This window comes from Columba livia, chromosome 3 (genome assembly GCF_036013475.1).
Source record: "Columba livia isolate bColLiv1 breed racing homer chromosome 3, bColLiv1.pat.W.v2, whole genome shotgun sequence".
NCBI classification, from domain to species: domain Eukaryota; kingdom Metazoa; phylum Chordata; class Aves; order Columbiformes; family Columbidae; genus Columba; species Columba livia.
The window spans coordinates 108958906-108976817 of NC_088604.1; the positions used below are offsets into that span (position 1 = coordinate 108958906).

General features: G+C 39.9%; 1 protein-coding gene across 3 annotated transcripts in view; it reads left to right on the forward strand.

Annotated features, from left to right (window-relative positions):
* The window catches only part of MRPS5 (mitochondrial ribosomal protein S5), a 68617-nt gene that overhangs the window by 25758 nt on the left and 24947 nt on the right, over nucleotides 1-17912 (forward strand). For all 3 annotated transcript variants that reach the window (XM_065058927.1, XM_065058926.1, XM_021296317.2), the window contains exons 5-6: nucleotides 200-234; nucleotides 17641-17731. In XM_065058927.1, the coding sequence (XP_064914999.1) occupies nucleotides 200-234; nucleotides 17641-17731 (126 nt within the window). The remainder of the gene's footprint in view (nucleotides 1-199; nucleotides 235-17640; nucleotides 17732-17912) is intronic.

Consider the following 17912-nt stretch of genomic DNA (forward strand, 5'->3'; position numbering starts at 1 on the left):
GAAAGGAAACAGCTAATAAAGCTCACTTTAGATAAAATTGTTCAAATTATTCATATGGTTTTTTACTTACTGCTGAAATTAACTTATAAATTACAGTTACATGAAAATCATGTCCTTTTAAAATTATACCACCTACAGGGACCTGTGATGATAGGTAAGTAATACGAGGAAATGTAATATCCTGTTTTTCTCCCAACAGAAACTTATGAAGAATTTGAAACAAGAGTCATTGAGGTAAGCATTACAGATCTATTCAAGGACTTTAAATACAGACTACTATATTATATTAAGCTTCCAATTATTTAACCGGTCTTTGCTAAGTCAATCTTACAGCAAAAGGAATTAATCTGGTATTCGGTTTCAACTACTTGATGTAATACTCCAATGAAAAGAATACCAGATTATCTGTTGAGCAGGTAGTATCTGATTCTAAGGTGGTTTTAGGTAACTCTGAAATGGCAAGTGCGGCAGATAAAGCTTTAATAGTTCAGGAACAGACATAATAAGGAACATAGTAAAGTATTAGAGTTATTTCTCAGACAAAACTACAAGTAGGAAGTTCTATCATTCTGCTTTTAAAATAACCAAATAATTAAAGGGGGGAGAGGAAGCAGAGGGCAGCGAATGAGTGGGACAAAGATCCCATTTTGTGTGCCTCTCAATCAATAAAGATAGTCACTTGTCCTAGACGTCTTAAGCTATTATATTAGTATCTTCTCGGAAAAATATCCTGTCAAAATTTTCCATTCATGGTTTTATATCCACTTTGTTATTGTGCTTATTGACAGAGTAAGGATGATGATTATGACTGGACTAATATAAGTTTTGTTTCCAGTCTCACTTCTAAACAGCTTGTGTTACATCATCTCACTTTGAAAATATCTGTCAATCAAAAGTAGTAACTGACAAAAGATGTCTGTATTCCAATATTTTCCTTGTCTCTGTTTTTGGTAAAATAAGATCTAATGTATGCTGTAAATCCCGCTATCTTTATTTGCAAGTAAAAGGTTGACTCCCACGTGCTTATCTTGCAAACCTATTCCTGGTTGGGATTCACAGAATTCTCTGTACTCTTGAACTCTGTGACTGGCTGACTAGGGCTTCTTAATGGAAGCCTGGAATATTTTAAAGAACAGCATATGTGCTGATATGCATTCTGCATGTCCTGGGTATTTCATGAAATATAACGAAGCCAAGTCCTGGGTCCTGCACTTGGGTCACAACAGCCCCAGGCAATGCTACAGGCTCAGAGAAGAGTGGCTGGAAAGCTGCCTGGCAGAAAAGGATCTGGGGGTGTTGATTGACAGCGGGCTAAACATGAGGCAGCAGTGTGCCCAGGTGGCTGAAAAGGCCAACAGCATCCTGGCTTGTATCAGGAATAGTGTGGTCAGTAGGACTAGGGAAGGGATCATTCCCCTGTACTTGACCCTGGTGAGGCCGCACCTCGAATACTGTGTTCAGTTTTGGGCCCCTGACTACAAGAAAGACATTGAGGTGTTGGAGCGAGTTGAGAGAAGGGCAATGAAGCTGGTGAGGGGCCTGGAGCACAAGTCTGATGAGGAACAGGTGAGGAAACCGAGGCTGTTTAGCCTGGAGAAAAGGAGGCTTAGAGGAGACCTTATTGCTGTCTACACCTACCTGATACGAGGTTGTAGCATGGAGGGTGTTGGTCTCTTCTCCCAAGCAGCAAGTGGTAGGACAACAGGAAATGGCCTGAAGTTGCACCGGGGAGGTTTATATTGTATATTAGGAAATATTTATTCACCAAAAGGGTTATCAAGCATTGGAACAGGCTGCCCAGGGAAGTGTTTGAGTCACCATCCCTGGAGGTGTTTAAAAGACATGTAGATGACATTCTTAGGGACATGGTTTTGTGGTGTTCTTGGCAGTGTTAGGTTAACAGTTGGACTTGATGATCTTGAAGGTCTGTTCCAAACTAAATGATTCTATGAAATCAGTCAATTACCTTAGAATAGTTTTATTTTGGTAAGTTAAGAAGCTACAGAGTTGTAAAAAAAAAAGTTGATCTTTTACATTGGATGACGTCACTGTTTTCAAACATACAGTAACTTTCTAATATGTGACTGGTGCTATGCAATCCTTAGGTTGGTGTGAAGTGGTATTAGCTGACTACTGAATCCATGTCACTCAAGATATTTGCTGACTGGCAGCAAAACTTTAAGCTAAAGGGTAAGGTCCTTAACACTACCGAAAAAAGTTCTTTAGCAACCCAAATTCTCAACAGAAACACCATTCAGAATGTGGTCAGAGAAGATACTTATTTCCAATATGATAAAGGTGAAGTTTGCTTCAATAACAAGGTAATCCATTGGTAATAATTTTTTACTAGTGAAATGTAAAGTGTTAGTAATACAGATATGTGGACCTATATTACCTCTCAGTGGAAAAGCCATTACTGAAGAAGGCAACTTGCAACTCATTCTGAAGCTGACCATTAACAATTAGCCCTAAGCACACCCACACTGTCACAAGATATTTTATGCTTCCCATTTATCTTATTAGTTTTCTTTCATTTCCAATACATTAGTTGCTATGGAAACAATAGAGCTAACATGAACATTGTTGGGGGAAATCATGACTACAGAAATAAATTGGTTTCTTGTGACTCATTTGCTCCCAGTCCAGAATCAGATGAAGCACAGCATCCAAAGAGGGAGGGAGCAGCCCTGGAAGTTAGAACAATTATTTGCTCTCTATTCGTGCATGTTCCCTTCTCTTCTACTTGCAATTTTCGTGATCCTTGTGGTAGCAGTGGCCAAGTCATTTCCAACTCTGTCTATGGCCAGAAGTTTCGTTTTTAGACAACTGAAATCTCAAAATTATTTATTGCAATACCTAACATGTTAAAAGAACTTGATATTTGCTAAAATAGTTGATCTGTTAGAAAGCAAAACCTTCTACGATATGGCAAATTGACCACTTCCAGCTTGGGCCATCAGAAAGCCCCCAGATAGGATACAATTTGATCAAGTCTTTCTTGTTCATAAGTATTGATCTTATTGGTGAAGGAGAAGGGGCTCGGTGATTCAGTATTAGTTGCAACATTTTTGGTGGGGTGACGTCTTAGAGACATGTTCAGCTCCTCGTGCCCTGAAGCTCACTTCACCAGTCTGTGAAGCTCCACAGAGCAGGAAACTATGCCTATGACTACTCAAGTGGCCTGCAGGTTGGAGGAATTCATCCTTGCAGAGTGTTCTGCAGAGGTGGTCATGTGCCAGACCTTATGTCTGATTGCATTTTGCTTTGTGCACTCCACTTTATTTTAAGATAAGGGTAGAATTACCTTCAAAGATATGCACTCAGCTCCCAAGGTGTGTTCATCTGGCACTGTCATGAGGTAAAAGGACATGCTTGTTATTCTCAGTAAATGTCATGAGAGGGAAGAGGAATGCTTTCCTCCTTGGCAGCAGCTGTGGGTATTCTGTATTCTAGTCCATATACATATAGATCTGCAGCCGTTGAACTGTTCTCTTTCCGTATCTGATGCATTTGAGAATAATGCTGTCCTGTTGGAACTTCCAAAGGTCTCTAGCAAATGTCCTGCCTGAGTTAAAAGTGTATTTTCTTCCCTCTCATAATTTCTAGAGGCCCCTCTCCCCCTAAATGTGGTGAACCCTCCATCACTGGGCTCATATTTTCTTTGCCCTGAAATGGCGGTGTGCCAACATTGTCTCAGGTGTCTCTGCTATTCAGTAGTGCTCTTCTATGGTAACAATTAACATGTTGATCAAAATCACTTTGCAAAATTTGTTGAGCAAAATCACTTTGCATGTTGATCAGAGTGATGATGACATCCTTGCAAATGAAAAATAGTTTCTTTTTCAGGTTTTTTTTGTCAGTCATCTTTAATATTTTTTTTGCAGGCTTTTCTTTGCGTTGCTGCTTCATTCATATTTTCCCTTAATTAAGTCCTCATCTTTTTTTTTTTAATTTTTATTAATAATTTTATTTTTATTAATAATTTTTTAGTGTTACATCACTTAGAGTAAGATGGGTATTTGTAGTGTCCTCTCTATTATCTTGACAAAGCTCTTTTATTCTTTGAATATGATCACTGTTTACATTAAAACTAAATTGCTGTTTCAACTTTGACTTTTCAGTGTCTTTAAGAGAATGTGTCAAGTGGTACTGATACACACGAGAACAAATGGAATTAAAGCTTGTTTATTGAGGGATATCTTTTCCGTTAATTAGTGTATTCAGTCTAAGTCTTAAGGTAACATTTATCAAAGCGTCTGGCCTTCACCGGCAGTTCATATTTAATGCTCTGTATGTCATGTATATCTAAACAGACATGAATGTAAACCTATCCAAATGAGTTTGGTATCAGGTTTTTTTCTGTTTTCTCAAGTATCTCTAATACATTCTTGTCAGATTTGTCATTGATGCCTAGAGACAATAGAAAATAAAATGAGTAGCAAACTTGCACTTAATGTCACATCTGGTTTGTTGCGATAATAAATGGATTGCATGCTTCTGTACCTCATTGCTAATGCTGGTGTGCATATTTCTAGACTTCCCCAAAACAGCTTTTAAAGGATGGTATTGTTGGAATAAAAGCTAGTGATCATCTGATCATATGTAAGTGGATAATTTACATACCAAATTCCCAGTTAATAGTATTTTAGAGATTATGTTGAGAATGATATATGCAACAAAAGCAAACATTTACACGAGCCTTAATGAGATGTCCTGAATTGTTCCATACTCTTTTTATGCATTCTTATTTTTACATGCAAAATTAATCTATTCGGGTTTAAAACTACATGTGTGTGGTTTCACTTGAGATGATGAAGAACCAGAAAAGCTGCCTCCATTTTTTTTTTATTCCTCTTAGATCAGGAGTAGCCATACACAAAGTAGATTGTTGCGGTGGGTTTTGGAAAACCCACACAATTTGTTAAAGCTCCTTCAAAAAATTAGTTTTAGGAGCAGATTGGGCACTTTGGATTTCAACTCTGATGTAGCAAAGACCATTTGGACCGCTTAGCCTTTAGCTGTTTGAAGGCAACTTGTAATACCTGAGTTGCATTGGCACCACTCATAAAATAAGTGATTTTTCTTAACGAGCCCTGCAGTTGGCAGTGCTTTCAGTTAATTGAAAGGGCACATTACAGGAAAGTGGCTGTTGTTTTGTTACTGTGACATGTCACAACTGACTGTCAGTTTGGATACTACAGTAGGTTTTTACTAAAGTTGGCCATTCTGTGCTGGCATAAGTATTTACAGTTAAATTCATTAGATTAAACAACGAAATAAGTTGCTATGCAGTGGTTCCATGTGCTATAAGAATCTGTTTCACTGCTTTATTACATCAGAATAATAAAAAAACTTTTAGAAGTAGGCTGTGGCTCTACTATTGCATGAGATTGCCACAGACGTGAACTGAGAAAGAGTAATGTTTTTTGCAGAAAAACAGCAGCAGCAGGAAAAATCTCTATATTCAAAGCCAGCAGTGGGCCCATAATAATTGAGTCCTATAATTTTCTGATAACGACTACAAGTTTTGAAATAAACATCTTTTTTAGCATTCTCATTTTAAATAGATGACATACCTGTTGCTATTTCTGTATGCCTTTTCCATTTTGTTTATCTTCACAGTAGTACAGGAGATTAAAATAATGTTTGCTGGGAAATATACTTGGTAGCAAGAAACTGAAAGCCATTTTTAAAGGACTGTCTTACGAACAAAGATACAGAAGCCCCTTTCCGTTTTGATTATGCTACTAAAAAGGCTGTGCTCCCTTGCTGAAAGAGAGGAATTGCTTATTAAAGTGTTTTCTTATAATGTAGGAACAGAAAAGCTAACTTGGTTTTTCCCTGCTTGTAGAATAGAGTACAGACAAGGTCAGATTTTCATATTAGCTAGAGATAAAGCAGTCACAGAGAAAGAGCTGCCTTGAGTGACTGTTATGGGGACAGCAGCAGGGACTGCATATTGGTTTTGTTCCTGGCTTTCCTATAGAGCAGTGGTGTCAAACTCATTTTCAGTGGGGGTCAAATCAGCCTCGTGGTTGCCTTCAAAGGGCCGAATGTAATTTTATGACTGTGTAAATGTAGGAGTAGTTATATTTATACAGTCCTAAAAGTACATTCGGTCCTTTGAAGGCAACCACGAGGCTGATGGTGCCCCCTGGTGAAAATGAGTTTGACACCCCTGCTGTAGACTATTGTGTTACTTAGAGTAGGTGACATGGACTACCTGTTTCTTTCTTTCCCTGCCAACCTGAAGGCACATTTCCTGTTTTGCTCATATTTTATGCATAAGAGTGTCTGTGAATAGAACTGATGGTAGTATTTAATGTTAACATAATGTAATAATAGTGGTAATTAAAATTTACAGCTGTAGCTGACATATGCCATTCTTATTTTATCTGTAAAGCATCTTTTTGTGTATCAACCATCCTCAGATGAGTTTTTCTTTTATCTTTCTCCAAAATCAACATGGTAACATAGTAAAAAAAGTAGCCTACATGGTATCCTGTGTTATGATAGTATTTGCCTTGTAGTGCAATCAAAATTAGAAAGTGAGACCTAGTAATCAATAAAGCCTGAAAACACGTATGAGGTTAGTGGCCCTTTGAATCTGTCACAAAGGTGAGCTTTCTAAGGGAGAAGATAAAGTTATAAGTAATGCCCTTTGCAAAAGACAGATCTCAGGTTTTTTGTCCAACACTAAGGTTGTCCTCTGCCATTTGTGAAAGCTCTGCCTTTTGATTGCTTGGTATTACATTCATGGTTTTTTTATTTTGTTACCTGTTTCTAATAAAGATAACTCTACTTGAAGAATTTTATACAAGCGTGGCCCCATTTTAAGTGCGTCAGTGCAATCTTTCCTACGTCAGAGTAGTTCCCTTTTCAGCCAGATGGTTAGAATATGGTACTGTTGTTTTTTAACAAAAAAAAAAAAAAAAAGGTGGTTGATTGTTAAATTACAGAAAGGTATAGACTTGCTAAAGAAGTTCTGGTCAGACAATACACTCAATTTGTACAAAGAAATGGTGCAAAATTAGCAACATAAAGACACTGATACTGCCTTTAAAGCAAAAGCTGCTCTCTGCAGATATAAGTACACTGGTGCTTTGGTTTATGTACAGAGCTTCATATCTCTGGATACTGAGATTTGGTATTATCTTTCTTGGTCCTTGAAATACAAAGCCATTTTATATTGCTATTTGAGCTCAGGGTTATCTCTCATTCTTTCCTACATTGTAGGTAAAACTGTATGTGGACCTTTTTGTTTTGAGTGTCTGTGTGGGTTTTGTTTGTATTTACTTTCTTAGAAGTTGTTGGAAGGGAGGGGGGGGAAGAAGAGAGGACAAAAGAGATATTTTTTAACACTTGCATAGTAAAAATAACTAACTGGTTCTTCCTTAGAGTCAATCAAAGTAAATTGCAGTGATTGGGTGATTGCATGGATATTCTGAAAAAACATACAGATTGTATTTACCCAGGAATTGAGTTAGTGATGAGCTCTACAGAAAGCCTTTGAAAGTAAATACTTTTGTCTTGTAGTCAAGATAGCATGCAGTAAATGAAGCCAAATTCTAGGCTTTCAGCTGAATCTCTTCTTTGCATGTTACCTCCAGCAGTATTCTTTACAGACTTCATTCTTAGTTGAACTGACTTGAGATTGGTATGCTTCACAGAGTTGTATCATAGTATGGGCAGTATCTGATGTGGGTTGTGCTGCACATCTGCAAAGTAGTGTTCGGTGTTCTTGTCATGGTCCATTTGGATCGTTCAGATTTACAGGGCAACACTCTGTAAATTAAACTTTTATTTTATGAGGCTACTAGGAAGGAAACCAAATAAGCACATCAAAGAAGCACTCAGCCTCCTTTATACTGACTAGTATAACACACAAATTCACTGGTTCATCACTTGATTCATGAGGATTCCAGCTTAAAAGTTCTCTAATTCATAACTCATAACTTGCAATTTGTGAGTTGTGCATCTGTGAGCAAAATAGTTGCCAAACCAACAATAAGAGTGCTCATCCTTCCTCCTCTGTCACATTGTGGGCATCTTCTGTATTACACCAGGATGCATGAAAACCTCAGCAGTCTGACTGCTGTCAGATCCACTTCTGAATTTTTTTTTGATAACTGGATATATTTATACTATGAAGCTTGGGAGTTTGGTCTATACCATTGCCATGAGTTAGGGAATTCTGAAGAAACTGCTGGACAATCAGTATGCAAGGATGATGACTGCCTGGGGACAGGAAGCTGCAGGTGCTGTCATGGTTTAACCACAGCCAGCAACTAGGACCATGCAGCCACTCCCCACTTGGATGGGGAGAGAATCAAAAGGGAATCACAGGTTGAGGTAAGAACAGCTTAATAGGACAGCAAAGGAAGAGAAAATAATAATAATAATAATAATAATAATAAAGACAATATATATAAACAAAATAAGTGATGCACAATGCAATAGCTCACCACCCAGTCACTGATACCAAGTGTGTCCCTGAGCAGTGATCATGAACACTGGTCTGGCACAGCTGATCCCAGAAGAACAAAGACCTGAATAGCAATTTGTGCTCAAACACAATTGCACCAAACAGCTGGTCCTGGAAAAGAGAGCACCCCAGTCTCCAACAGCTGATCCCAGAAGAAGAGACAGAGCGAGCCAGAAAAGCTGGCTCCAGATATATACAGAGTATGATACTAATGGTAGGGATAATCTCACTGGCCAGCCTGGATGTCAGTCTGGGTGCTGTCCTGTTTTGCTTTCTCCCAGCTTCTCTGTGCACCTGCAGCTGGAAAGTTGAAAAAGTCCTTGGTCTCCTTGGCAACAACCAAAACATCAGTGAGTCCTCACATTCTTTTGATACCAACTCCAAAACACAGCCTAGCTACTGGAGAGAAAAAATTAACTCTGTCCCAGTCAGAGGCATAGGAAGTTCAGTGTGTTATCACATTTATTTTCTTACTACATAGAAAACAAAAGACTGTGCTAGTAACTAAAATGAAATAATCAAACTACTATGAAGAAAATAATCCCACCAAACCCAGCACATTGGCAGTGGCTCCATAATGACCTTTAGCTCTTCCTGGCCATCACGTTTGCCTACAGGTTGTTTTCACTTTGACCTAATGGAGCTGCCCCGAGCATACATCAGGCCTTAGGGTGAACTGTGCGTTAGCCAAAATCTGTTCCTAGCTGGAAAAGATTAGCAGTAGTTTCAAGGTTTATGTACTTGCAATTGAATGTCACCTGTACTTATTTAACCTTCCATATCCAGTCCTTGGCAAACATCAATGGGGAGGTAGAGAAGGTTGGTCATGTGGGGACTCTCATTCTGTTCTGGGACTACTGAGGGTTGATGACACTAGGAATCACTGGGTTTTCTTTACCAAGCCATGGAGAATTGGCTTGCCTTAGGGACAATAGCTTTATGTTGGCATGTGGAAAGCAGGGGTAAAGTCAGAAAACAAAGGTTTGTTGGGTTAAAATGATATGAAGGACCTTGTCTTAAGTATTTATAAATGTACTGCCACAAAGGTTCATGCAACTGTAGAGAGTTATCTGTAGGGAATATGCACACAAAAGAGAGTTATAACTGTACCACTGTCTAGTCAGTTGTTCTGCATCCACTAAACAAAACTAAGTAGTTTAATTGCGGAAGTGACTTGTTTCAGCATTCCACAAAGTAGCAAGAAACCCATGCGTACATGTTTGTTTTAAGGTCACAGAAATAATCTTGGTAGACTTGCTACTCGAGACAAAAAGAACATTCCTTAATATGTCTAAACCCTTCATTTATAAGTCATTGGAAATTGTGCTCTAGCTTTTGTTTTAGCAAACGGTGCAATAAAAAAGGCTTGTGAAAAGGAAATGCTGCATGAAATTACAGTGTCTGAGACCCATTGTTTGACATCCTTGACTGAAAAATTGTATACAGGATACTCTCTGAGTAATAATTTACTTCAAATGAGACGTTGGCTCAAAAGTACTTTTGGAGTATTGGAGCTCTAGATTTTGCTTTTAGAACTACAGGGAAGTGTTCTGTTACCTGGATGGTACTGGCAGTGTCTTTAGACTGACAATGAAAATTTCAGAGAGTTTTTAAGATTGGAGCTGAAGCAACCTGTCACAGGAAAGAATGAGAGGTCAAAGCTGTGCAGTTGAATTTATTTCTGGTATTCTTGGAGTTCTCAAGAGTTTTGGCCTGCTTTTAAAGTAGAGTTTAGGGATGCTACCTTCAATTGGATCTTTTGGTTAAGTAATTAAATCTTTTTATCTCTTTTACCTGTCAGCCTGCATGGATGAAATAATTGTAATTTGGAACATTCAGAAGCTTTTAAGTGAACTACAGTTTGGCATGATTATGTAACATCCTTTGAAAAGGAAAAAGAAACAGATGTAGTGTAGCTTTAAGCATGCAACATTGTGGGGTTAATCTGAAGGATATGTACTCAGATGTGAGGTGTAATATGAAGGCACATTTAGGCATGCATTTTGTCAGTAGCACATTTGAGCTGTTGTTCTTCCTAGTGAGTTATAAAAGAGAGAGTTTTGCACATGTGACATGATTTAGTGAATAGTTTCTCTGCAGATTGGGCTTGTTACCACTGTATGAAAACTGCACTTCAGGTCTATCCCAGAGCTGTGATGAGTTAGTTTATGTGGAAAACACTTCAAGTATCTGGTCAAAAACTTTCATGTATTTTGCTGAGTGAGGGGTAGAGGAGTCCAGATTATTTTCTGTACTGCAGTTTTGTCTTTGGCGAATGGATGCACTGTTAACAGGATGGCTGGTTCTAATCTTCTTGCTTCTCAGAGGTTATAGCTACTGAATCAGGTTCTTCTTCGAGAGAAGTACTTTATTTATTCTACTGATGGCCGAGATGGAGACAGTTCTGATTGTTAGGTTATGTGATACAAGGTCTGTCTGCTCACACGCAAAGGAGTGCAGAGGCCATAGCAGGTAGAGTAACCTGAGTAACACTCTGCTGGCACTGCTCCCAGTACCATTGCAGGAGAGCCATCACTGCATCAGTGGCTCATCTGCACAGACCAGAGGGGCACACAGGCAGGCAAAGGAACCAAAATTACAGATTCGGAGAAAAAGGCACTCTGTTTGCCTCTTCCTGCGGCTGTACTGGGATAGCCTTAGCCCCACATTCCAGGAGTGACCTCTGTCAAGATGAGGTTCTCCAGAGGACCTCACAGTCTGAGGGGGAGTTACTGCCAAGGGGTAGGGGACACATTGTGGAATGCAGGGAAGAGCACTTCGGTATTACACAAGACTTATGGGCTGTCTAGAGCAGGAACCAAAGGGAGAGCAAGGGAGGAATCTAGGTCACTTGAAGAGGAACAAGTATGGGAAAATGGAGCGATAAGGGCATAGAAAGGGTTGCTCACATGTAAGCAGGGCTGGTCAGTATGCTTGTCTCACCATGACCTGTGTCTGATCAGTATAGTCTGTCCTGACTTCCTATTAAACTCAATTTCTAACTATTTTCCTGGGCTAGGGACTCTTGTTTACTGTGTGCATATGCGTGTATGAGGAGGTCTAAATGCCAGCAACTGGAGTATATCTATTTCCTACTAGTGCACCTTCATCTTGATCAGTCAGAGAGAGGAAGGCTATTAGTGCTGTTCGTGTGAGTACTGCTCATTTCCGTTTGTGTTAATCTGCAGGGCTTGCTGTATATATATGCATATATGTGTTGTACAGGTGTGTTTATGTCTTTGCCCACTGTGCTTGCATTCCCAGCTTTCTTTAAGGGTACATGAATAGAGAGAGCATCTCCTCCTTTAAGGATCCAAGGTTAAGGATTTTTTTCATTGTAAAAAGGGGATAATAAAGGAGAAGGCATAAAAGAGAACATACAGTATCACAAACCTGACTGACGAACTATAGGGCAGGTGGTAATGAGAACCAAACCTGGTCAGCCACACTGGTTGCTAAGGGGATGTAATTACTGTTTAAACCTGGGCAGTGACTAAATTAGTAAACAGCCACTTGCGTGCTCTCATCTTTCCTTCCCTGGGGGGAAAGAACAGAAAAGGAGGAAAGACTCATGGATTGAAATAGAAAGAGATTTAATAGAACAATAATAAAAGCGATACAGAGCAATAGTTAGCCACCATAATGCACACTTCCAGCAATGAGGGTGGACACTGCAAGCACAGCGAGTACAGTAAAATGCAGAGATGAAGCTATGCCCAGAGCGGGAGCCCTCACAGACAGGGCATTGCTCTCCCCAGCAACTTGCCACTTACATATGGAGCATGACGTTCATGGTATGGAATACTTCTGTTGTCCAGCTTGATCGGCTCTCCTGGATCCGCTCCTCCCTGCATTATACACCTGCTTACTTGCAAAACATAGGAAACTGAGGAGCATCCTCAGTTTCCCTGGCAATAAGTATCAAAATCAGTTTTCCCAGCATTTTCTTCATACCGGAAGCTAAAGAAATGGCAGTTGTGGAGAAGATAATCAATTCTACGCCAGCTAAGCATGAATGTTACCTAGGTAGCAACCATAAGTAGTAGGCACTATCAACACTATTCTTACGCTGAATTAAAAAATGCCACAGTTACCTAGATGAAAACTGACTACCCTGACTGAAACCAGTACATAGGTGGACTGTGACAATGTTTATTTCATTAAGATTATCTGAGAGAGGTCCAGTGGGATACTATGGAAAAGGGGGAAACTGTAAGCAAAATATATGGAGACATAAACCTGAGAGACAGATGTAATGGGGGCAAAGAAACAAACCTTGTCAATCACACTCATTGGTGGACTATCAAAAAAGCTGCCGGTAAACTGGTATTTTGCAACTCATAAGGATGCAAATCTGAGGCTCCAGGATATTGGAGGGGTGTCACTGGAACTGTGCAGACTGCTGAAGGAATGTGCAGCAGAGAGATCGATAAGGAACAAAGGAAGAATAGACAGAAAGGAGGAGTATAAAAAAGGGGCTGGCTGCGTTTAAGATGGAGCCAGTCCATAGACTTGCCTGACTGAGCTCTGCGCTTGATCACCACAGTCTATCTTCTTATTAAATCCTTTCATAACTATCTCACTGTCTTATCTCATTCTATCACACATGTGCATGAGAACTGCAGGCGCTGAGTGCAAGGACTTTGGGAGACTGGCATTGAGTGGACACTGGGCCAGCAACTGGCATCAGACCGGAGATTTGGGTGCCCTAAGGCCTCTGGTGTCAGCTGCTGGAACAAGTGAGTGTCCTAGCCTCAGTATTTGGAGGGGCCGTAGCTCTCTGGATCTAGGGAGAGTCCTACAGAATTTGAGCCTGGAATGCCAGCTGCATGAGGGGACCAGTGGGTGTGAAATTGGTGCCAGCAACTGCAATCAAACTGGGGGGTTTGGGCACCCCAGAGTGGGTGGGATCTCAGTGCAAGCTACGGGAGCAGCTGAGTGTCTTTGCCACCAGTGTGTCCTGAAAATCATCTACTGAGAGGGATTAGGGTGAGTGAAGCAAACCAGGGGCTCAGTGCTGGTGACTGGGGCAGGACCACAGGTTTTAGCCTGGTGCCAGCTGCTGTGGAGGCAGCGGGGAGGTGTGGGTCTGTATCTTCCCCAAACCTGATGTTTGTTTGGGGGTGGTGGTGTAATTAACTAGCAAACTTCAAGCTGGACTAGCCAGTGAGTAGGAAGCCTGGGATCCAGACACTGGGTCAGGCAAGCAGAGTTGCTTACAAAGTTGCTTTTATTCAGGGGGGCCTGTGACTGTGGAGTACCTTTGAGACAAATGTGTGAATGCTGCATGTTTGCTACTAAGGACCAAGTTGGACCAGCTGGCAAGTAGAAGATCCATGAAGTGGGGAAGAGGGCCTGGCCAGTGGTATTAGATGGACAGAGGCGCCATGGTGGTAGTTGAGGGATCTGCAAATGTGCATGTGCTCACGAATCTAGAGGATGTGTGCATGGGCCTGCACTAGTGAATTGCAGTCTCTAGCAGTTGAAGGGGAGGAATGGGATGTGGCTGTTTATACTTAGTTTTTATGCAAGTCCTGGATGTTGGTGTTGTTTAAGGTAGTGCCTTGTCAGTGACAGTTTATAACTGGACATGGCAGTGTCCTGCACGTTTGTCTCTGGGATACTTGCTCAGCTTTGCTACTTTTTGAACCTGCAGCCACGTCCCTCAGCCTGTCTGGGCTAGACTCCAGTGGCCAAGTGGGACAAAGTCCTGGGCCTGGAGCTGTGGGAGGTGTCCATTCCTGACATCCCTTAATGACCTGGGAGCATGGAGCTATGGCAGCCTTACCTCTGTTGGGCTACTGAATTTGGCCCTCCATAACACATTAAACATCAGTATGGACTGATAAATTCACTAGCTAGCTGTTCTTGAGAAGGTCACATCTTAGTAATGGTAGCAGAAGACAAACTGATTTGCCTTCTGAAGCACTGCCCTTGCCACTGCCCACCATTTGCACACTTTTATGGAAACCATGTGATACCCTTGTCACTTGCGGCAAGATGAGTTCTGCCCTCCAGCTAACCTGTGGAATTTCTGATTTTTTTTTAGGTACAGTAGGTTTTAGTTACAGCTGGGAGACGATCTCTCACTGTGGTACAAATCTGCTCTGCCTTTGGTGCTTTTCACAGAGAAGACTGATACAGTCATGATCTAGCTAACATGTCCTTGATTTTTGTTTACAGGTTTATTACTCAGTTCTTTTAAGTAACTGGCTTCCCCAGCCTTTTGTCTATGTCCCTGAGCCTCTCTAGGCTCACTTGCATGGAAGTGCTTTTCTTTCAGCAGTGCACCCTGCTCTGATTTTGCTTTTGTCACATTGTACCTTAGAGACGTATGGGGTCTAGAGGACCTTATGCCATGAGGAGACCAGCCTGTGCAGACACTCTTCTCTGCATAACAACAGCAAAAGAATGACAGCGTCGAGAGTGTGGCGACAGAGGTGGCAGGTTCCTAAAAATCACGACTACAATATGATTTCTAGAAAGGAGGACTTTCCAAGGGCAATCAGTTTGGCCCGTCGTTCATTCTGCTTTTAAAGGAACAAAACCTCGAGGGAAGTGTTGGGTTTTTACCTTTTTCTAACAGAGTGCAACAGCTGATAAGTACTTGAAATCAAAATAACCTCTAGCAGCCTGTATCTAAGTGTACCCTATTTCCCTGTTCTCAACTCTGCCTTTGAAACTGTTCCTTGCTGTTTCTCCTCTTAATAAATGTTTGAAGTGGCTTCATTTTGTATTTGAGAGATGCTTTTCTTGCCTCAGCTCTCGAAAGCTGAATTTGCATTATCACCACTGGATAATGGATGCAGAGAGACAGTCAACTTGAGGTACACCGTGATTAAGGTTGAGCATGCATCTGTTTTCAAATTTTAAAAGTGGCTGTAAATCTCACTAGAGTGGCAATCTAGTAAATAGGGGTGTGTCTTAGTTTCAGTTGCTTTTCAAAGGTTACAGTGTTTTAGAAGTGGAACGTTGTTCATTGCGTATTAATTAATTCCAGAGCAGTTTAATGCTAGGCTTTCATCTGCATTCTTTACTTGCAAGAAAGAAGGGAAGCATCACTGAGCACATGTCAGAAGAGCTCTGCTTGCTTTGCTGTCAGGAAGCATGAGGCTATGGCAGGGAGAATCTGAGGACACTGTTGTTGCAGCAGTCATGGCTGCCTGCACACATTATTAAGCTTGAAAGGCCTTTGCCACATTTCGGGAGAGATGCAATAGCAGTGATTGTGATGGGTGACTGAACACATTTTCCTTCAGAGCTGCTCAGAAACAGCTGACAAGGGCAGTTTTAGGAAGCCTTCTGGAGAAGCTCATTGTCAGTTCTTTATTGCCACCTTCTGGAGAGGAAAATAATAATTTTTGAGTACATTCTACAAACTACAAACATCATGTCCTTTATTTTTGACAATACGCATGCCAACTGCTTTTTTTTTTTTTTTTTTTTGTACAAGTGCTTATTCAGATGAGCAGTGGAAGACAAAACTTATATGCAAAGCAAAAATAACATGTGCCTGATGCTCCTGGAGAGATTACTTCACTCTCTTTTCTTTCATCATTATTTTGCATTTTCTGTAAATAGCCTATTTCTAGAGGCAATTTCATCTTAGGGGCCTTGGGGTTTTAGCTTGTTCTTGTGAGCAATAAAATTGCAGAAAGAAAAATTGCTTGGAATAAGTAATTAGCAAAGCTGATCTTTCTTAAAGTGCTCCCTAGAATATATGTGCACATATATTGAATTTAACAGCATCTTTATTTTAATGAATGCAAGGTGGAATTTTTCAGAAGCACTCATTCCTAATCTGTACCTAGTCATGTCAGTGGAATTTTTTGGTTTGGAACTTTGTGTGTGTATGTGTGAATTTCAGTAAGAATGTTTAAGCCATGACCAAGTGGTTTATGATAATCTACTTCCAGATATATAATGCTACAACCAGACTAGCTTCCTAAAGAAAAGGGTGGAACACTGCTTAATTCATGTATTGACAATACATGTTTAGCTTATCTGTTTTTATAATTTATAGAAATCATATTGAAATCATATGGAAATCAAATTTATTGAAATCATTTTGAAGCTTCAAGAAAGTAGATCCTGATGCATTTGAGAGGAAGGAGAGAAAAGAACCATGAAGTAAATTGTATGTTTTGACTGGCAGTTCTGAGACATGGATATTAACACAGTCAAGCAATATCCAGTGTGTTATTTTATATGTATATATATTTTTTATATTTACCATACATTATATTTTTATATAGTTTATACAATAGCATATAAACTACACATTAAAATATCTGTCTATATTTAAGTAAACATATATTTTAATATATTAAAAAACCAAGGAAGCGAGTATGGGAGAGTAGAACAGGAGCTAGATGGATGAAGGATGTCAGATGATATATCTAAGATAGGATACTGTAAAGCGGTGACTTGCCTGTAGTCACACAGGGGAGAGTCTGTAGCAGAGGCAGAAGCAAATTTAGGTTTCCAGAACGCTAATCATAAGGCCAGCTGTCTCCCCAGTTGTTGTTGTGTCTCCCCACTCTAAACTAAATAGCTTTCTTGCATCTGTGCTTGAATTTCTTGCAGAGTTTCTGTAAACATGGCTAGTTTCAGGAATGAAATACCATTTTTTTCGTCCCCTCTCTTAAATGAAGTCTTCTTTTTAGCAGCTGTCATCTCAGTAATGAGACTTCCTTCTGCAGTCTGCAGGTAGATTTCAGTCCTAAGTTTTAACCCATGTAAAGCAACAACGTGCCTTGAGCAATTCCTGAGAATGCTTCTAAAATATGTTAAAACATGAGGCGCAGTGAGATATTAATATCACTTTCAATTTTTTTCCATTTATTTAATCACAGTTAATATCACACATGAAGCTAGAAGCATTAGAGCATTATCTTTTGTGCAGCTAAACACAATGGAGGGGATATTTTAATGAAACTCTACTGAGGTAACTTTTATGTCTGAGTATAGGTTTTTGGCAGCCTACATATTGGTACTCCCTACATGGTATGTGTTGATAAAGACAGAATATATTGTAATATACTGTGAGGTTTCATAACAGACCTCTAATTCCCTTTTGGTAAACTGGCTCTCTTTAAAACAAAAGTACAGTTGGATTGTGCCATAACAAGATGCTTTCTGTTTTTCTTCTTCAGGTAAAAAATGTGTTTTGTATGAAGGCAAAGGAAGGCAGAAAAAAATCAGTACGTGCCTTAGTGGCTGTTGGAAATGGTAAAGGGGCTGCAGGTATGTGCATTTAGTGTATGTAAAAGATGCCAAATTAATCATTGCTTTTAATAGTACTTTGGAAGTTACGATGATTTAAAGGGACATTTGATACTTTTAAAAAAATAAAATAAATTTTACCCTTTTTTCCACTGGACAATGTTGAAATACCTGTAAGAATTTTGAGTTTCATATATAAAGC